This window comes from Labrus bergylta, chromosome 2 (assembly GCF_963930695.1).
Source record: "Labrus bergylta chromosome 2, fLabBer1.1, whole genome shotgun sequence".
Lineage (NCBI taxonomy): Eukaryota > Metazoa > Chordata > Actinopteri > Labriformes > Labridae > Labrus > Labrus bergylta.
Genome location: NC_089196.1, coordinates 25,560,768 through 25,582,449, shown reverse-complemented (window position 1 = coordinate 25,582,449; position 21,682 = coordinate 25,560,768). Strand labels below are relative to the sequence as shown.

The 21,682-nt window shown below is 39.9% G+C and overlaps 1 protein-coding gene across 2 annotated transcripts in view; it reads left to right on the top strand.

Annotated features, from left to right (window-relative positions):
* The window catches only part of dock8 (dedicator of cytokinesis 8), a 64,517-nt gene that overhangs the window by 17,386 nt on the left and 25,449 nt on the right, over nucleotides 1-21,682 (top strand). For both annotated transcript variants that reach the window (XM_020648328.3, XM_065950087.1), the window contains 21 exons: nucleotides 86-261; nucleotides 792-863; nucleotides 2,089-2,197; nucleotides 5,584-5,793; nucleotides 6,870-6,955; nucleotides 7,634-7,700; nucleotides 12,435-12,584; nucleotides 12,777-12,857; nucleotides 12,960-13,122; nucleotides 13,244-13,380; nucleotides 13,716-13,809; nucleotides 15,061-15,223; nucleotides 16,564-16,681; nucleotides 17,562-17,632; nucleotides 17,853-17,994; nucleotides 18,797-18,898; nucleotides 19,027-19,122; nucleotides 19,396-19,630; nucleotides 20,449-20,613; nucleotides 20,732-20,904; nucleotides 21,582-21,674. In XM_020648328.3, the coding sequence (XP_020503984.2) occupies nucleotides 86-261; nucleotides 792-863; nucleotides 2,089-2,197; nucleotides 5,584-5,793; nucleotides 6,870-6,955; nucleotides 7,634-7,700; nucleotides 12,435-12,584; nucleotides 12,777-12,857; nucleotides 12,960-13,122; nucleotides 13,244-13,380; nucleotides 13,716-13,809; nucleotides 15,061-15,223; nucleotides 16,564-16,681; nucleotides 17,562-17,632; nucleotides 17,853-17,994; nucleotides 18,797-18,898; nucleotides 19,027-19,122; nucleotides 19,396-19,630; nucleotides 20,449-20,613; nucleotides 20,732-20,904; nucleotides 21,582-21,674 (2,703 nt within the window). The remainder of the gene's footprint in view (nucleotides 1-85; nucleotides 262-791; nucleotides 864-2,088; nucleotides 2,198-5,583; nucleotides 5,794-6,869; nucleotides 6,956-7,633; nucleotides 7,701-12,434; nucleotides 12,585-12,776; nucleotides 12,858-12,959; nucleotides 13,123-13,243; nucleotides 13,381-13,715; nucleotides 13,810-15,060; nucleotides 15,224-16,563; nucleotides 16,682-17,561; nucleotides 17,633-17,852; nucleotides 17,995-18,796; nucleotides 18,899-19,026; nucleotides 19,123-19,395; nucleotides 19,631-20,448; nucleotides 20,614-20,731; nucleotides 20,905-21,581; nucleotides 21,675-21,682) is intronic.

The following is a 21,682-nucleotide window of genomic DNA, read 5'->3' as shown; positions in this document are numbered from 1 at the left end:
TTGAAACCATAAACTGCACGTCAGCAAATATAACCCTCCGTATGTCCTAATTATTTCCCTTCTTCATCCCCTTTCATTCTCACAGCCCCTGGCGTATGAAGCAGTGGAGCCTTTGGACCTGGAGGAATTCCTGACGTCACAGATAAGAAGCGGTGACTCAGCCCTGATGCAGGAACTTGGGGACTTCCCTGACGATGACCTGAAGGTGGAGCAGGTGGAGAAGGAGTGCCGCACTGTTCGACACTCGGCCCCTGAAGATGGGTGGGTTCAACCCCCTCAGTTAACACACTATCACACTGTGACATCAGCAAGCTCAGGGACTTGTTTGGTGAAAATTGGCCCATAAAACACGTTAAATCTTGAAGAATAATTACAGGAGATGTTTCACGCTTAATTAAAAGTCTAACAACTGGCGTCATGCATGCATACGCTAGAACAATGGCTATGATTTAAGGACCACAATCATTGAGCTGTAGTCAGCGTTTTGTTTTTGACAAAAGCAGAGCAGGAATGCAGTATAAAAGACAAGTACTAGAAGTAACTAAATCACAATTTTTGCAATCACTTTTATAGAATAAGAAGCAGTAACGGTACCATTCATGTTTTAAAAATGCTTTTGTTGAGTTCAGTGTAAAACTGAACTATCTACCATTCCCTCGTCTCCCACCTCGACCATGAAGAAAACATCGAGATAGAAAAGGAATGTAAAGTCGTCTGTGAATGTTTGAATGTTTGTCTGCATGAGAATGCGTCTACATGCTTGTTTATTGTCCTCGTCCCTCTTTTTCTAGACTGGAGCTGGATTCACATGTGAGAGACTGCGTTGAGAGTTACACCCAGCCGTGGCTCGTGGTCTCTAGAAGGTAAAGCTGCCTCCTGCAGAAACACGACAGTTACAGCGAGGGGAGAAAGTTACTCGCAATTCTATCATTATCGCGATATGAGCATTTGCAATAAACACATCCCAAAAGTCTGAATTAAAGGGATAACTTAGAAAAATGATTGAGTTATTGAATGTTCTCACTCAGCATGTGTGTGTTTAACTTGTCAGTGAGGGGGCCTGGGTATGTTGGCACAACTTTCACACCATTTTGATGCAGTCAGATGAAGCTCAAACTAGCTTATCAGCTCCCCAAAGATTAATTGGTGCAATTCGTCAGTTTGAATCTGTGCAGCGCCTGGACGACTATTTCTGCCTGGTCACTGTCAAAATGTGTTGACATTTTCTCACCCTTTCATCAGTCTTTAAGAACACGTGGTTATTTTATTTGCCATCTTCAGTTTTGTCTCTGTCTCTGCCATAGCCTTCAGTTTTTGCCTCTTTTCCTCTCCTTTCTCTTTTCTCACACAAATGTCAAACAACCAGACTTCTTCTGCTGACTGATATTATAACCTGAGTCCCTAGCAACCCTCTGCTTTTCTTAGTAACAGTGAATTATTCTTAACAGTGATCTGTCGTGAAAAATCAGACCATTGTTGGCCAATCAGAATGAAGTATTTAACACAGCCGCTTAAAGAACAGTGTTAACGTATATTTTCTCATATCATGCAAGCCTAAGTTACGGTCTTTGTATCTTGAACTCTTAGCGTGCATTAGCTGATGTACCTGCTGTTTAGTGTCACATAGATACCCTGACAGGTGTGAAACAGTAAAACTGAATCTATTTTTTCTATTAGAATTATACATTTTCATAGTATAGCTAATACCTGATTAAATATGTTCTCATGTTAGGTGTTCATTTGCTTGATGATACAAAGTCACAGAAATAATGCCTTCACTAGAATTGTATGTGTCACACTCTGCAACAGGTGCCAACTGTTCGAAGTTTCACATGTCTGTGACAGGAAACAGGAGGCCTGATAAAAATTAAATACTTACCTCTCCTGTTTGACTCATAATAGTTCTTCCTCTCTCTCTCTCTCTCTCTCTCTCTCTCTACTACACACACCCGTACAATAAACACGGACACTGCGATTGGGTTGTGTAATGCTTCCGTTGTTGGTGTTGTTATCTACTTTGATTACAAGTGCAGAGGTGTATCAGTAGTAAGCATGCATGTTGTTTTTGGTGTGTGTCTGTGTGTGAAGGTGTCAGGGGGACGGCTGGAGTGCGTATTCAGAGCGAGCCGGCCTACACAAACTCCTACGCAAACAGACCTTTGAGTCTGACGTCCAGCCTGAGGACCCACAGGAGCCGGTAAGAAAGACAAACACAACAAACCAGCATTACCGGTAAAACTAACTCACAGCGCCCTTCTTAAGTTTGACCTGAAGACACATCACTGAACAAATCCTCATCATAAGACCTCCTTATTAAAATCCTTATTTCAAACTGTATCTTTTAAAGTGAGGACATCCACTACAGTTCTCACAGTCGAGTTTTGCACAACCCGTGTCTCACCCAACAGTCTGTAGAAGGTAAAGGAGAGGTTTAAGCCTTCTTAAAACTGTGCAGGCTTATGGCTATCACTTCTTATCTTCCATCAGTCCTGTCCTAATCACTTCTTTAGATCTGCTGCTATTGTGCCAGTTCACTATTGTATAACAGCAGTGTTTTATCTGATCTAATTCTCTGGGTGTTTTAAATGATTAAAACACTTTAAAGTTTTGCCCAGGCTGCTTGGTGAATTTCAATCAATGACAGAAAAAACATCTGATATCATTTACCATTCCTAGTCCTAAGAACCCAATATTGTGTCATTTCTTTCCAAACTCCTGAATACAGTCTAATGGCACAAATACGTTTGCAACATTTTGGTACTGATCGTGCAATTTAGACAGCACGCTCTTCCTCTTCTGCTTGCGGCAGCTTTTGGTAAAAATATGACCTAGATCTGAGTTTTTTTTAAAGCTTCTATACTTTCCTATACTACAAATCCTTAAAAATAACTGAGATGGTATCGTTTTTAAACATGTGGTATCCAACAGTATCAAAGTGTTTTTGACAACCTAAAGCCTAAATAATATCTATCTTTCTTTGTCTTTGAATACCAACAGCTTTTTCGCTGCCAAATAAATGCAATAAACTAAACTACGTATATTTGATCATATTTAATAAAAGTGATTCCAAAACAAGATGACAGTTACTAATATGCTGTGGTTATGAAAGGGGATGGAGTTCCCCCCTCCCCCAAGTCTTGTGCCTTGAAATCAGCTAAAATGAGCTAATCACATCAGTCCTGCTTGAACCAAACTTAAAATGTAGACTAGTACTGATCAGACAATCTAAATACCCACGTCTCCAATGCCTTTCCCAAAATGTCAAACTGTGCTTTCTTAGCAGAACTGCAAGAAAAGCGTTCATTCCTTGAGTGTGTTGCGCTTAGCTTAAGGGTCTTTTTGTGAGAGCTGTGTGGTACTAAATACTGATCAGGTGGGAGGCTGTGGTAGGGGATGCTTTAATAGTGAACACAACAACATTTTGTTATTCCTTTCACTCTTCGCACAGTCGCTGTGCTAAGTTTACTCAGTCTGTTTTGCACAAAGCTTAACATGTATATATCACACTCTTCAGTTCTCATCCCTTCTATGTGTTGAGAAACAGAGAGATGTTGTGGTTTAAAACAATGTAGCCCACTGTATTTGTTTTTTTTGCAAATCAATGGCGTGCGTCTGCGTGCCTCAGCCCTTTAAATTCATTACGGATTCCTGCTTCAGCACTCCACTGACATTATTTCGCGCCAAGTTCCCATCCTCTCTCACTTCGAGCTCTTTTGTCTCATTGTGGTCCAATCCCCGGCTCCCAGCTTCAGGCAGCCCCGACCAATCCAAGTCCCATTACAGCACCACTCACCCAGCTCCCAGCCAGTCTCAGCACCCCCCTCCTGTCAGCCCATCTTTGCCAACTCTAGTTAATCACCCAAACCAAAAGACTCTTATTAACGCTGCCGGCTTCCCATGATCTACAAGCCAGAAAGAGAGTGACAGAGAATGGAAGAACAGTGCTATTGTCCTTCAGTGCTTAATGGTTCTCTACTTGTCCAATCTGGTTTAGTAATACCCGGATACCATGGTGTGATCGTCCCTCTGAGCCCTCAACAGGGCAAAGCTTCACCCGGGTGGAAGCTCGGTCAGTTCTCGCCCGTGGTTGGAGAGCTGGGATGTGAGATTGAAGCATGATGGGAACGAAACAGACAGGAAGAGAGGGGTGGAAGCAGTGATTGTTAAAGCAGGGAGGCTGGGAGCAGTGAGGTTGTGCCCTGCCCTGTAGCTGAGTCTGAGTAATTTCATATCGTGTCAGTACCAGCCTGACAGACCTCTTACTGATTGGCAGAGGATGCTTCAGTTTGCTGATTTCAAGACAGTTTGAAAGCAACTCTTCACTAAGCAGGAATTATAGGTTCTTCCTTGCTTCAGATATGTAAAATAGCACATCAGGTTAGATGAAGTTTTGATATGTTTGTTTCCTGCGTTAAAATCTCTAAAAATGAAAAGAGCAGTATCCCATTTTAAGTAAGTTGAGAACTAACATTAACGCAAATGTTTCCCAAAACATCCAGGCCCAGATAAATCCCTCATTTTATTCAAGGATTCTTTCTGTGACACGTCGAGGTTTAAGGAAGTCTGCAATTTTTGTAAACGCATGTTACTTGTCAATACGAAATGATATATCCTGCATAAATGGGTGGAACCATAATGTGGAGGGTTGTTAATGGTTGTTCAACAAAGAAAACAACACTTCCTATGATGATTACTCATTCCGGTCCAACAGGCCCGTATTGCTGCTGGCAGGAGAGTGGACGTTAAAAATATTTCCAGGGCTATTGTGTGTCCCGGTCAGCCCCCTCTCTGCTGCTGTCACTTTAGTCTGTCAAGCTGACAGTCTGCTGGGAGAGCTCTGGTTACAGTGGTTATTTAGCTAATGCACAATGAATTAACATCACTAGATTCAAGCACACACATCATCTGAATGTGTGTCATAATTCCAAGGCCTTATTTCCTGTATTGCGGTGACTTTTTAAAAGTCCACTACCTTTAAAATGCACGGAAACAACGGCATATTTACAATGAATGAGATAAAGATGAATATATATTTTACTTTCTTCGAACACAATGAACACATACACTGTAGCCTGGGCTGTGTGCGTCGTATAAGCCTTCGATCAGAAGAAAATGTGAGTGACTATCATTGTCTCTGTGCCAAAACAGAGACAGTCTAGACTGCCTTAATGCCTCTTAGCTGTTGTTTATGTCTGCTGACAATAACAGTACTATGTGAGCTGTTAATGGTTCAAAGAGAGGCTGTGGAAGTATAAAGCTGATAAGTTGTTGTTGTAAATTACATTACAAAAAGTTGACTGAAATTCGCTCTAAATCTGGAAAAAGGATGGGTGATGGACAGCCAGGGGGCACACTGATCATTAATCTCCTGGGGAATTAAATATAGTTGGAAATGTATTAATGCTTCTTATCTTTTACCATTCTCATAATATAGTTTTAACTGTGGAAGAGCAGGTTATGACCGCATATTCACTGATATAGAATTCATGACTATGTCCTCGTTTTTTTAATGTCTCTGTTCTGCTGTAATGCCCCCTTAACTTTTCTCTTTCTATATTTCCTCTCTTTCTGTTTGGGCCCCAGGTGAAGTCTCCGACTCTTGCAAGGCTCAACGATGACTCTGGCCGCACGCTGACCTCCTCCGACTTTAACTTGCGGTGTTTGACCCCGGATCAGCGGGTGGAGGGGCTGCTGGCCTACAGCAGCCATGAGGAGCTGGACCGCTTCAATCATGAGGCACGGCAGGGCAACAGACACCCCGAGCTGTTTGCTCTGTATCCACCGGCAGACGAGGTGGGAAATGTACCAGTGCATGCATTCAAATCAGACTTACCCATGTCAATATCACAGATACAAAATACATCATAACATTTGCACTTTCTAAGTTAATGAAGAGACATATTTACTTTTCCAAAAGCACATTTTAAGGCAAAAATGACAAGGGATCAGTTAACATTTCTATTTGTCTTCTTAAACTTTGTTGTATTTTTGGCTGTTGATTAGGCAAAAGAAGCAATATGAGATGTCACATTGAGCTTTTTGAAACTCAGTTGGACATATTTCATATTTATTTTCTATGGCAGCCTTTAGTGGACATGCATCCGTACATTTATTCCCATCCATTTTTCTGTGATTACGTGTCATTTCTGGTCGTTTTCTACACACCTGGTCTAATTTATCTTGTTATCTCAGGGTAACATAACTGGTTTTCCCATTATAACAGATTAGTTTAAATCATATGTTGTGATGATGAAACTAGATTTCTATCTAGATAACAAAACAATGGGCTGGTAATCATGGTCGATAGAGTTAATAAAAAGTATATGGATGCATGTCTGCTTAGGGTTTCTGTATCTTTCTGTCATTTTATCAAGAACAATATCAACAAAATAACTAAAATGTACTTATCCCCCTTACTTTCTATGTGCCCCTTTACAAAGTGGACTTTAGAGTATTGGAAAAGGTAGACCAATGTTCAAAGTTAGTATATTTAGTTCAAAAAGACACAACTATAGTGCAACTTCTTCAAGAGTTAAATAAATGTAGAACTTACTTGATTAAATGTTTTTTCTTTGTGTTTACTTTTTTTCCTCACTTCGTATTTGCAGTTTCTTCTTTTCTTCTAAATCTCCTTCAAAAGCATCTATTTCAGGGGCGCCTATCGTCTTGTGTTTAGTTTGTTCGTCCCATGTACAGAGGCTATGGTCCTCCAAGCGGGCTGCCTGGGTTCGAATCCGACCCGTGACTCTCCTCTGTCCCGTCTCTAAACAAAGCCCACAAAATAAACCTTAAAAAAAAAGCATCAAGTTCTCTTTTTCTTTTTCTTTTTTTTAATGGTTTCTAAAATGTTCTCTTCAATTGTTTTCCAGGATGATGCGGTGGAGATTCGGCCAATCCCTGACTGCCCCAAAGAACACATTGGAGACCGCATCCTGGTCCGATGCCAGGCCGTCAAGTATGTCATCCATTTTCATAACACTGTAGGAGGAGGGGGACTTTAACAGTTTAACAGCTGCCTTCTGTTTCTCTTAAAAGTTTGACAAGAAACCAACAGTTCATTTTGTTGAAGGGGAATTATTCAAACACCCCCACGTTTATGAAAATGACCTTTTGTTTAGCATTTAACATACAGAACATTTCTTGTATGTCAGATTTGATCATGACTTAAAAGTTTGAGTTATATGTGACGGACAGTGAAGTTTCTGAGAGTGGAGGAATGTACTGTCCCTCCCTCTCTCTGTGGGATGAAGTCTCTATGACTCTTTCTCTTTCTTTTCTATCATTCATAAACACACACACATGCACACACAAATGTTCCTTTTACTCTTGATCTCTTTCGTCATCCTTATGCAACCCATTAAATTGCCAAATGTTTTAGTTCAACTCATTCCTCAGCTTGCAGTGGTTTGGCAACTTCAGCCTTTGTCCTTTAACTCTCAGTTCAAACATGTCATCACTTACTGGAGCACATTAAGTTGCTTCCAGATACAACATTAATTTAGAAGCATAGAAGTGAAAACAAAAAAAGAAAAAAAAGTTTGTCAAAGAAAAAAAAAAACAGATGTCGATTTTTTTTTTTTTTTGCTTTATTGAATTTAATTAAATTTCCATTTTTTTTTTCTTTGCTTCTCAGGTTTGAGATCGACATCGAGCCACTTTTTGCCACAATGGCCTTGTATGACATCAAAGAGAAGAAAAAGGTAAGAAAAACTAATGTTGTCCTAATGATGTTTCTAATGCTGTCTCATGGCATGTCATATCTTTTGTCTTGGAAACTGGTGTGACACATTCACCTTACCACTTACACTACAGGGATAGGACGAAATAGTAAGTTACAATACAGAAGCCCTGAAGTAATTATCAGTTTGGACGAGGATCATTATGTGTATTTGTTGTGGAGACGGTCAGAGTCTTGAGTTGGAGTTTTGTCTACTTACAACCACAGATCTTGTTTGGGTTCATATTTTGAGACTTTTCATCTTGCCACATTACAAAGTGACACTTTTATTTTGTTGATGCAATCTTATTTCTGATATCAACATTGGAAAATCACAAATACAAAGGCAGCAACACATGTAGTTCTTACGGGTATGGTGTGGTCTCCGGTCCAAGTATAACAAATGAAGTAAACTCAACATAGAAACATAATGTTAGAACATGCAGTCACGTTCACACTGAAGTGGAAGTCAACATTGAATGAGGTGCACAATGCTAAACATAATGTCAGTTATTTTTCGAGACTAATTAAAAAAAAAAAAATCTTCATTCGGTGAAAAAATATACTGTTGTATTTAAGTCTGTGTCGTTTCTGTGTTCAATTTAAAATGTTTAAATAACAGTACCGCTATTGTAAGGGTAAATTCAGAACTCGAGTAAATATCAGGCAGGAGCTGGAAGCCAGATTTTGTAGTTAGAAATTCAGGAGCAAGTAACAGAGAGTAAAGTATTCAGAATGGAAGAAGAAGAAAACGGCACATACAACTAAAGAAAGAGAGATTGTATTGGGATCACATGATTGACGATCACAAACAGAGACACTAACTATTAATGAAAACCTCACTTATAGGGGTGGTAATCGCAGAGTAATGCATGATACGATATGATTTGATACGGGTATGGTAAGATATGTTTTACTTAACCATATGTCATGAGGCAGCGATCCATGAAGTCGTGACCTGTTGAGTCAAATTCTCATGGAAATCTGTTTAGAGTGCCATATAGAATCAGGATGATGATCCCCTATGGCCCCTACTGTTACTCTAACATTTGACTTTATTCACTTAACGTGAAGTGAAGTGGCATTTTAGACGTCACAAACTACCCTTCTAATGGTGTCCCTGATGCCGTCTTCTGTACATTTACGTTTTTTTTTTTGCCCCATCATTCCCACATGGTCACTGTTGTGTATCATGAGCCTCTTCTGGGAGGGAGATGCTGGGAGGTCTGCTAGTTTCTTTTGGCAGCCAGCGTTGCAGTGAGGGATCAGTGTAATCTACCAGGTTTTATGTCTCATCATCCCCCATACTTATGCCCACTGGGGGTCGTCATGTTTTGGTTCTATAACTTCTAATACCGCTCCACATTTTCCCAGTCATTCATGTTGAGCCAAGGCTGTTTGCATGTTTTCTGTGGATTTACACAGCTGGATGGTTTTTTGGGTGATGGGGTTGGAAGGATTTAGTTTGAAGTTAAGTGCTGGTGGATCTCCCCGATGAGACAGGATTTAAGCCACCGGCCTCTTCCTTTTTCTCTGTCCAGCTCGGTCAGAGCTGATGGCTCTAGGATGTTCAACTGGGAAAAATAGGATAATTTGATACTCTGTATTTGTGAAAAAGGGATTTAGGAAATGATGGGACAACACAAACAACATATGTTGTGAATTTTTATTATTATTGGCCCGTGTGCTTTAGAGTGTGCTTTAATTAAATCATGTTGTCTTAGTTTTGATGTCAGTCCAGAAGAGCAGAGCTTAAGTGACACATTTTAACTACATATTTTTTTAGCTTTTATTGACAGCTGAAGAGAGACAGGAAAAGTAAGGAGGAGAGATTGGGGGATGACATGCAGCAATGGGTCGAGGTCAGATTTGAACCCATGGCCCCTGCGATGAGGACTATAGCCTCCTTAAATGGGATGCTACGCCCTGCAGTGTATTCTTCTAAAGATGACTGATGAAATTATTTGATGAATTAAAGTGTGTCCTTGTGAAGGTTACTACAACTCCCTGCCTATTACGCTGAGCAGAGACAGATCCTGACTGTTAAAGAGACATGAAATGGGTCTTTGAGTGAAGGAGAAGCCTTCCTTGTCAGCTCGATTTAATTGTCGTGGAACTGTGAAGCATTTGCTGCTGACCCATTTATCGCTGAGTCTTTCTTTCTTACTTTCTGTCTTACTCAAACTTTCTTCAGTACATTTATTTTCTGTCACTCTTTTCTCTATCTCCTCAAGAGGGCTACATTTCTCATTTCTACATTTTTTTTTTTGGTAAGCACATTTCTGCGCTGCCTCTGTTCTCCTACATCCTTTAGTGTTGTCTCTGTATCATGTGGGAATTTTTGTGCTGTGTCTGTGTTTGTTTTTTTTTTGTTGCATGTTTCACATCTGTGAAATCTGCAGCAGATGTTCATATAATTCCATTTAATACTCTAGTTGCCTTTTTGGTCCATGAGCCAAGGTGCAGACCCAGGATTTCACCTAGCAAGTGTCCTACTTATAAAATCGTATAAATGCGTATGAACATCAAGGATTTGGAGTAGACATGCAAGCAGGGGAGTATGTTCTCACAGTAGAAAGAGTTTCAAATTGTATCCCGAGCTTGCTTGCATTTTGTAGTCTTCTTGATGTGATTTTATAAAACCAGGCCAGCCTAGTTTCACTGGACAGTGAGAGAGGACAGAAGGAGTGATTTTCTAAATGCAGTGGATAGTTTACCATCAGTAAGCTTTGTGGTTAAGTCAGTCTGTTGTTTGGTTGGACATATTTGATGAGGGCGGCTGTGGCTCAGTTGGTAGAGTTGGTCGTCTCTCAACAGGAAGGTCTGGGGTTCAATTCCCAGCTCCTGCAGCCACTCATCTGATGTGTCTGTAAGCAAGACACTTAACCCCAAGTTGCTCCTTCTGCTTAGTTAGGATTAGTTAATACTGATGGTCACTTCATATAGCAGCCTCGGCCATCAGTGTGTGAATGTGTAGGTGTGACCTTGTGGTGTAAAAACACTGCACTGTACGAGCTTTTAGAGATTTACTCTCTGAAGCAGTGGACTTAATAAACAGAATAACTGCAGATGCTTGAAGTTGTATTGGGGAAACTGTGAGAGAAGGGAGCAAATAGCTGCTTGAAAATGTGAAAATGTAGAGGTTAAATGGGTTTTAAAACATTCGTAACGTAATAGACAGTTGCTTTGTTGGTGTCAAATGATTGTTGCAATAACAGGTCTTTAAAAAAGGTTCAGTATTTACGCTCAAATCACGTGTTTCTTATAATGCAGGGAAAGGAAGTCAGATTTTGTAGTTAGAAATTGAGGAACATGAAACAGAGGGTAGAAGTAAAAACAGAAACAGAAGTAAAAAAAAAATGTAAGCGGACAAAAAGGGAACGTCCAACTAAAGAAAGAGAGGAAAAAAAGCATTGGGATCACATGATTGATGATCATAAACAGAGACACAATTTAAAATCAAAGATTGAAGGAGAGCGCTTCATTAAATGGACCTGAGTTTCTGAAAGAACTCCAGAAAAGATCCCCGCAGCTTTTGATGGTTGATTTCTAATAATTAAGTCAATAAACACACAAACGCTGTTTGTTCTGATTAGGTGAAGATATTCTCTTTAAGGCAGCTGGCTTTGATTAGAAGTGATTATCACTCTTCCAAAAAAAGTCGTATGTCAGCGGGAGGTGAAGTCCTACACTGCAGTCTTTTCAAAACGGTCACTCTTGTTGTCAAAGTCAACAGGGTCATTTCTGTAACCAAATCTCTGCAGAAGTTTTCTATTCTGGTGTTTTTTTCTTCTTTTTTTATTTTTTTTTATTTTTGTTGCTTCTGTACGCCTTAAGCAGAGGATAAATAGAGTAAATAGAATAGAAAACTGGGATGCCAGAGTGGAGAATGACATGTGGCAGAGTGCGGATGATGGGAGTCGAACCCGGGCTGCCTGGTTCTATATACATAATATACATTTCGTTAAACTATAGGCTCTGTACACTGGGCATGCAAAATAACTGCTAAGCCGTCCGGCGCCCCCTGTTAGACGTCTTTAAAGAGAATCAGAGTTAAAAGAAATGAAAACTTAGAATCAGTTTTCAGGGTTTGGCTGCAGAGAAGTGTGTTTTGATGTGGTCAGTGAAACAGAGGTCCTGTGGGACGAGCAGAATGACAAGTTAATGGCTTTCCAGTAAAAAGGATCGTGTGACACACAGCAGGCCAGGCCGCACCAGAACATGTGGCTGTGTTCCTACCCTGAGGTCATTTGGGAACGGTGAAGTGGACTTTAACATGTGATATTAAGGGATGCTGGTTTAGCTCTCTCGGTAGAGCAGGTACCCCTTATTCAATTTGTCCTTGATGCACTGGTAACTGGTTCGACTCACAAACTGTGACCATTTGGTGCAAGTCATCCACTCTCTCTGTTCCCCACTCTTTTGTAATCTTTTTAGACAAAAGGCTCGATGAAACATCTTAACACAACAAATGATTTTCAGGATTCATGTCTCGGTCCACACTTTCTCCCAGGGCATCGAGAGTGTGGGCAAAATAGAGTAAATAAAACATTCTCAATGCACGCCCACCTATCTAGTATACAACTATGCCAGTTGAAAATGTGTCTTAAGGACAACCAATTTAGCGAATAATAAAGCTATGACCGTGCTCCTGGTTAATAAAAAAAAAAAAGTTGCCTCCCAAAAGTCACACTTTTCATCTCTGTCTTCTTTTCAGATATCAGAGAACTTCTACTGCGATCTGAACTCAGAGCAGTTTAAAAACTTCTTGAAGCCTCACACTTCACATGTGGATCAGTCCACCTTGGCCAGATCCGCCATCTTCTCCATCACCTACCCTTCCCCAGATATCTACCTGGTCATCAAGGTAAGAATCAAATCCAGTACACGTAAAGAAAACATGATAAATACTACCAATATTTGGGTATTTTATCTTTCTGGCTTTTCTGGAGTTACTCCATATGTAATTACATCTCCTCTATGATTCAGTGATTTCTGTCTTTGCATCTCTTTCTCTTGCTGTACATTTATGTACTTTGCACTTCTTTGTGTTTTTTAGATTGAAAAGGTTTTGCAGCAGGGGGAGATCAGTGACTGCGCCAACCCCTATATGACATATCGAGAATGTGACTCTTCAAAGGTAATACCACAGAGAAATGATTCGTCTCTAACCAATCAAAGCCCATGAAGAATACACTGCCATCCTCACTTCCTTCCTTTCCTTTTGCTTGTGGTGTTTCAGAACAAGGACAAGCTCGAGAAGCTGCGCGGTCAGTCGGAGACGTTCTGCCATAGGCTAGGTCGCTATCGCATGCCCTTCGCCTGGGCTACCGTCAATATTATGGAGGTCATCTCCACTGCTACAATAGACAGAGACGTCACAGACTCTGACAGCTTGAGAGGAGGTGTGGGCTTATGTTTGTCGCTCTTTGTCTGTGCCTTGTGATGACTCGCACACATTTACTCATTCATAGATTGTGTTTATAATAAACATATATGCTGTTTTTTTTTTTTTTTTTTTAAAAGGTAAATCGAGCAGTATTGACCGGAGAGCACAGCTTCCGAGGAGGAATTCTGAACGTTACAACACCATCGATGATCAGTTTTGTAACATTTCTGCCTTCAAACCTGCTACCATCACTATCAGCACCATCTTTAAACAGGTTAGGCCGCTACCTGGCACGGGGAGAGAGATAGTTCAGTGAAAAAATGTTGATTCCTTGAGGTACAAGATACAGAGTAAGAGACAGACTAGCTGATGTTTACTGCCTGACCTTAAAATGTCATTCCTTCAGGATTAAGTCATGTTTCCACCATAAATCCATGCCCATGGATAAATACTGTTATGTGTGGAGAGCTGACTTCACAGTTAAAACCCCCCTTCTGTTATTCAACTTTAAAGCAGTTCTGCAACGTGGTTATGTGTTTTTTTGTAATGTGTTTTCATCTCTGGCTGTGTGTGTGTGTGTCTGTGTCTGTGTGTTTGTGTTCCTGCCAGGAGGGAGATCGGTTGAGTGATGAGGACTTGCTCAAGTTTTTGTCTGAGATCAAGAAAACCTCAGTACCCCAGAGGAGAATCAAGACAATACCAGGTCATCTCTCATCACATTTAAACACGCTGTTGTTTTTCTCTGAAATCTGGTTCGGGGAATTGTTCTACAATATGAGAACGGCACCTGTCTCGCCAGAGTGCAGGAGATTGATGATTCGATTTACATGACTGTGAAACGGGAAGCTTCAGCCAGCAGACCTTTAGCTTCACTTAGCGCATAAAAGTTGACAGAGATTTTGTTAAATATGAAAGAAATACAACTACAGTGTATTGTTTTGGCTGTTTGCCGTGACTTAATGGAGTCTTGTTGTCCGCATTATGTTGCTAGACAACAGGCAGAAACTCGAGGAAGCTGATTCACCAGGCAAGAAATAGCATAAACCTCAGAAAAAGTAGCACACTCAAACAGTCAAAACCTTGCAGGCGCACAACCACAAACAAACTTATAAGAAAGTATAAAAGTCAGCACGCTCAATGTCCTTAAATGTGTTTAAATCTGGGTAATGCAGCACCGTACAGAGCAGCAAAGAGCCTTCATCAGTGTTGCAGACAGTAAGCGGAAATGCCCCTTACATACAGGAAGTACAGTGTATATTTCAACAACTCTTTTCCATAAAAGGTTTTTTTTTTTTTTTCACAAAAGGAGCTTAGTAAAGAATCCAAAATAGACCAATACATATATATCATAAATATGGACACATATTTAACATACAAACCTATAAAAAATAGTCTTCACTTTTTCATGCTTTTTTCTGCTTTGGCCAATTAACTTCTCTTCACATAACACTCGTTGATCCTAAGTGCCACCGTGACGAGTCATAAAGTAGTGACGCTGTGAGTAATTGGAAGGGAAATCCTGTTATGGGTAGCATATTTTTCTTAACTCCAATATCCATATTTGGAACCAGCGTTGATAGTTGTATTACAGGAGTCAGGATGAGAATATATTGACATCTCAATATTTTGTCCTAGCTATTAATAAGTGAGCTTTGGAGGAGTTTGTTGGTGAATTTACAGCCGTCAGACAGAACCAGGATTGCATTTTCCTTTGTTTAATTCTTAAGTTTGAGTTCAAACTAACTGCCTGCCGACTTTAGCTTTGCATGGAATGGACTGACATGAGATATGGATTGATTTTCTAAACCTGCTCTCGGCATGAAAACAGGGCTCAGTTTTTATTTTTACTTTGCACAGCTTTGTTTATTGATTATTTAAAAAGTAGAAAGTGTAGCATTCAAATGACATGCTGGTCACAAATTTGTGAATTTGACTTTTTTTTTGTGGCTTCCAGGTTCCATAAAACTTGACATGTCTCCAGTCCACGACACTCCACTGGCATGTTTGTCCACCGAGCTCATCCCTCTGATTCCTGTGGCCGAGAAGAACATTCGGCCAGTCAAAGAGGTGCTGGAGTTCCCATCCAGTGAGGTCTATGTTCCTCACAACATTTACAGGTGGGGTGGAAGGCATTTAATACAACAACAAAGATCATTCCTTTAAAATGTTTGATGTATGTCTGCATGTTTCTAATCAAAATTTAAGACTGGAATGTCAGAGATCTTCAAACATCAGGGTTTGAGGTGTAAACAGGTTTGCTTGCTCTTACAGAGAGTTTGCGTCTCAGAAAGGCCAGAGGCAACAAAAACAGTCACGCTGTACTCATCACTCAGGAGCTGACATCGCTCTGCGGCTTTGCTCTTTTCAGTCTCATGACTATTTTTAGGCTTTTCCAGCAGGGCTACCTGTGAAATTGCCTCAGAGTGAAACAATAAGACGGCGGGGTTTTAATCTTCTCTCAACTCTTTAATGGTTTCACTTCATGTGTCTGTCTTCATGTGTGAACAAGTCTCCCTGTGTGGTAATTACACTCTGACATTCTCTGAGCGTTTGTTCACTGGAATCTGTATTCAGCGTTTCAGCAAAGATTACAGTGTTGCATTAAAACCACAGGTTCCAGTAAATTGCTGGTTGTTGGGGACTGTTCTGCGACATTATTGTTTTTTTTGCCTAAGATTTTAGCGGAAAGTCAGTGCCATCTAGTGGTGTATAATGGAACTGTTTCATTGATTTATTTTCTGATTGTGTCGTTCATAAACAATATTTCCAATTCAAAAGAGGCTTACAAGACACCCTTATTAATACAAAGAGTCCAGAGACCAAAAATAGACACTTACTGATATTATTAATACTAATGAAATAAGGCATCCGGAGGTTTCTTCCAGGCACAAGGGACAGAAGTGTCCATCTTATGAACACTGGTATTCAACAGCTGTTCCATCCTGTCAGCATCAGTGCTACGAAACATGTCAGGATTATGAGCGTACATTTAATTCATCAAAGGTGTTCTGAACTCATCATAAAAAGGACAATACAAAAGAAAACGGGATTCATTCTCAACTTCTGCTAAAATAACAGCATTCACACAGTCTGTGTAAGAGCTAGAGGAAGGATGCCTGTTCTCAACTGAGCGACTAAAGATCTCTGACTTTTTGATAACTTTGCTTTAGCATAAGATTCAGTAACATAATTGTGCTTGATTTGAATATACGTCCGTAATTTTGGTTGTGGTAAGATATCAATATTCAACCATTTCTCTTCACATCCAGCAAGCCATTTGTTTCTAATCGTATTCGTCACACCGCATGGTAAATAATTTCTATGGATGTGCATGAAGCTCTGCCGCCCTCATGGAGAATTTGACAGGAAAAAGCTTCTTATTGGTCCTGTTATCTGACATATTAATGAGAGAGATTGTTTCAAAACAAACTCTTCCTCTCCCTTTGTGTCTCTGTAGGAATCTGCTCTTTGTCTACCCCCAGAGGTTAAACTTTGTCAACAGGCTGACGTCAGCAAAAAACATCACCATCAAAATCCAGTTCATGAGCGGAGAGGACCCAGCCTGCGCTCTCCCTGTGAGTGCTGCTTTTTGTACTTTGTGATCTCAGAGAAATATTTTACCGGTTAGATTTAATCGACTTGAAATTCCACTCAATTTTCTCATCCAAGTACACAAATAGATTGATGACAAAAAAGTAGGAAAAGGTTTTGCTTATTGGAAATATTACTTGTGTAAAAAAGGCTTATATCAGGCCTAAAGGTTGTGAATTTGGAAGATATCCTCTTAATTTAACTTGTTGAAGTACAACGAAGTATTAAGGCCATGTTAAAATTTCAAGATTAAAACCGTAAATTTACTAAATTAAATTTGTATATCGATGTTAATCAGGCTATTAATTAGGCCACGGTTACAATTAATATTCTGAAAGTTTTTATCAGAAGAGCAGCCGTCCATCTTCATGAAAATGATGACAGGAGAAGCCTCAAAGCCATTTCTCGACCACTAAAGAGACCATTTCCTCCAATTCAGTGTGGTTCTTTCTTCAAGAAAAGCCCCGGTTTCTTACTGTATCTTTTCAGGGTCCTGATACTCATGACAAGGTGATGCTGATGTGCCAAAAGATTAGGTTTTTTTATTTTATTTGTGAAACTTATAATAAAGTTTATCTTCACAAGATAATAAATAATCTTAATTTAAACTGTGTGGAAAGTATACAAAGATGGTATGATGACAAAATAAACATTAGGAATGGACTTTTATTATATATATAACACTTGAAGAAATGTGAGTGCATGATTCAGGTAGGTATTACGTGTGTTTGTTTATACAGGAGTCTAGTCTCTTATAAAGCTTAACAATATTTATATATAATGATTATGCAAATTGTGTGCTAATGGACAGAAGTAAACCTTGTACCACTGTACTTTACATCTTCCCCTCCTCTTCATTCTCAGGTCGTTTTTGGGAAATCAAACGGCCCTGAATTTTTATCTGAAGTCTACACCCCTGTTACCTACCATAACAAGCAAGTGCACATTATTGGGTTACATTACGCCAATATTTAAAACTTATTTTCTGTAATTTAAACAGTTTAAATAATTGTATCTATCTCCAACTCTTTCTCTTTTTCCACCCTCACTTGAGGTTTCCTTTGTTTTCCCATCATTCCTTCTTTCTTCTCGTCCTCAATCATCCCTCTTTGGTCTTTGTTTCTTCCTTTGTTGTTCCAATATTCTGTCTGTCAGGTCTCCAGACTTCTACGAGGAAGTGAAGCTGGCTCTTCCAGCCCGTCTGACAGAGAGACACCACCTGCTGTTCACCTTCTACCACATCAGCTGCCAGCAGAAACAGAACCAAAGCAGCTGTGAGACGCTCATTGGATACTCAGTAAGACTTTAATGATTCCTACCCAGTTGCACTATTGGGGTTAGAAGAGTAATTTCTAACATGCCAGCATTAGTTCTTACCTCAGAAAACATTCTCACAGAGCTGCTGGAGCAAAACATGTTGGAAGCAAAGATACTCATTAAACATGATGCTACAAAGAGGTTAGAGCGATGAAGCATAATAAGAGGCCAAATTTCATCTAATGAGGGGCACCTTATTATTAGCCTAGTGGTTATGTTGTGCGCCCCATGTACAGAGGCTGTCCTTTCCAATAAAGGCAAAAATGTCCCAAAGAAAATCTCATTGAATAAATAAATTAATCCTGCATGTTACCTGTCTCATTTTAACGTCCTAGGCTCTGTAACTTTCAACTTATCTATCAAATCGTCTGATTGGAATCTGCACACTTTATGCACTTCCTCACTTTTACCCATGTACCATGCATTTGCACTTTGTTTGTTTTATGTAATGTCTGTTTTATCAGCTATATGTGACTCTCCCTTAAACAAAATGTACCTACCTCATCCTGTTTACGAGCATTATGTCTTCATAAATTAATCAAATTATTATAATATGATTATATTGCATTATATATGAATGATCCCCGAAGTGTATTGTGATATTTTTGATGTAGTGGACCATGTATCAGGTGTAATTTCATATCCTATTGTATTGTGAATTACCCTGCAATACCCACCCCTCATTAATACATAACAAAAATGACTCTTTCCTACTCTCTAGTGACCACAAAGAGCCTTTTCTGGTGTTAAAATGCACAATTGTCCTGTTACTTTTTCATCAGTGGCTGCCCATGGTGAACAATGAGCGACTTCAGACTGGTCAGTTCTGTCTGCCCATTGCCTTGGACCGACTACCTGTCAACTATTCACTTCAGACGCCTGAGGTAAAGGAATCTATTATACACATATATCCATATCAAGTCAGTGTAAATAAATTAGCATGTAAATACATAAGCACTGAACACAGACAGGGAAGACACTGTTATATATTTACTGTGTTTTTGTTGTGCAGAAACTTCCCCTTCAGATCCCTCCGGTCAAGTGGATGGAGGGCCACAAGGGACTATTCAACCTCGAGATCCAGGCAGTTTCATCTGTACACACACAGGTGAGGCGTATTTACACACTACACTCAAACGACAACATTAAAACTGTCTTTTTTTTGCAACCCTCTCCTGTATGTCTCTCTTGGTGTGTAGACTAAACATGAGAGTACACACACAGTGCACAACGTGTGTCAACTCATGCCACACGTCACGCCATCCTGGAGCATTACATGCATCCTGTCATGTTCAATTAGTTTCTCTGTCTCCTTCTTTGTCATCTTTGTGCTTTTTCCTTTTACACACTCTTTATAATAACCGTCCCCTTTCTGTTCCAGGACAACCACCTGGAGCGTTTCTTCACTCTCTGCCACGCCCTGGAGGGTGGAGCCACATTCCCGCTGCGTGTCAGGGATGAGAAGATCCCAGAGAACAAGCTGGAGCATGAGCTGAAGCTCAGCATCATCTCGCTGTCCTCCTCCAGTTTAGAGCCTCTGGTCCTCTTCCTCCATCTAGTGCTGGATAAACTCTTCACCCTCATTATGCAGCCCATGGTCATCGCTGGCCAGACCGGTGAGGCGTTTGCTTGATTTCAACCACAGAGTGAACTCACTTTAGCTGCAGGGACTTCTGTTTCTATTTATCATGGTGTTGAAACTGTCAGGCCACTGTTTATGTTATTTCTAAAGAACAAATCTCAAAATATCAATTTTCTTCAGCTTCTTCAACGTGTCACTTTATGTGCTGCTTTAAATTGCACACATTTATTGGCAACATTTCCGTATCGAAAAGTTGCCAATGTATTTGTGAAATTGAGACAGTGCTCTCTCTTTCGCTTCAAAAAATATAAAGCATCATTCCCTTCGATACTTTTGATCCTCATTTTAAAACACATGGTATATCAACATTGTAGAAAACCTTAACAGCAACATTGATCTAAGACTATATATTTTTACAGTATTCATTGTGACAGTTATTGAAAAACAGCTCCAATCTGGAGGTAGCAACAAAATACAGCAGCACATCTGGTGATTTTAAATGAAGGCTGAATGCTCACCTGTTCACAGCTGCTTTTTATTGGAATCATTTTAATACATTTAATTGAAAACATATTTAAACTATATTCTTTTTTTATTGGCTTCTTTTTCTAATCTTCAGAATTTCTACCAAACAAATGACTTCAGGCACCTTATTGAATATTGAATCAACTCATATTGTTTTACCAACGCGAAATGTTTACCGATTACTTAAATGTTGTGTGTGATTCAATAAATGCTTTTTAGTTTGAAGACAAAATATTTTTATTTTCTTTATCGTGATAATATTTTCTATTCTACTGATAATATGACTGTTACAATTTTTTGTTCTTGTTTTATGTCCTTGTCCTGCAGCCAATCTGGCCCAGATAGCGTTTGAATCAGTGGTGTCAATAGTCAACAGTCTACATAACAGTCAGGAGCTGATCAGGGACCAGCAGGGGAGAAACAGCCTCTTGTCCACCTACCTTTACTGGGTGTTTCGTCTGCCTGATCCCCCTCAAGACATGCACAGTGGAGGTACAGACTAATCAATTGATTCACTTTTTTTTCACTTTCGTAATTGTTGTCCAATTGATGTGTTTTTTTGTGGTCATTTTAAGAACCCATATATGTGTGTCAATGTACCTGTGTTAAGGTTCAGCGAGTACGTTACCTTCGTCAGAGAGCCGTTACAGCACGATGGGTCGGGCTACAGCAGCCACAGTGGGCAGTATGCTCCTCCAGTCCAGGATCCGCAGCAGCAGCAACCCGGACATCCCCGCTCCACACAACTCTGCTGAAGACGCCGAGGTCAAAAACATCCTAAAGGTACAGACCGTAAACCCTCGGTTTAAGTTCAGGTCTGAAAACGTTTCTAGTTGCGGGAATAGACTGATAGACATAAAACGCATGTATGTCGCAAAAATGTCATCCCGGCCTTTCTTCCTCAGTCCACACTACTTTAAACGAAAATGCTAAATATGCTCTTCATTGAATGTTTAATTGCAACACTGTAGAAAAACTACAACATTATTGAAAATGTAATTAATTAATTTTACCAAAAAGCTGTATGTGTTTTGGATGTCTGGGGTCGCCAGAGTTTTTTGACCTACAGGGTATTTTGTTTCCATTTAAACATGGAAAAAATTAAGAACATCACATAACCTTTACTAAATGTGGCCTTCATTTTGCAGATGGTATATACTTAACGTCATGGTTGCGCAATAAATCACAATTTCATTGTTATTGCAAAATGAGTGTTTGCAGTAAACACATCTCAAAAGTCTGATTGTAATCCAATAAATTATAATGTAGACAAGCAATGCTCTCTCACTGAGCATGTGTACATTTCTCCCATTGGATGGAGGCCTGACGTCACACACTGCAAACTCACATAGTGAAGAAAACATTAGTGCAGCACATGAAGTATTGTAATAGGCCACTGGATGCCCACTCTAATGAATGCATCCATCATGTTCAATGTGATGAAACCTTTCTGTCTCTAGGGCCAAAACAACCCAGGCAGTCGCATGTCCACTTATGGGGAAGTAACAAACCACCAGAACTCCACTGGAAGCATCAGGCCGTCAAACAGGAAGGTAACACA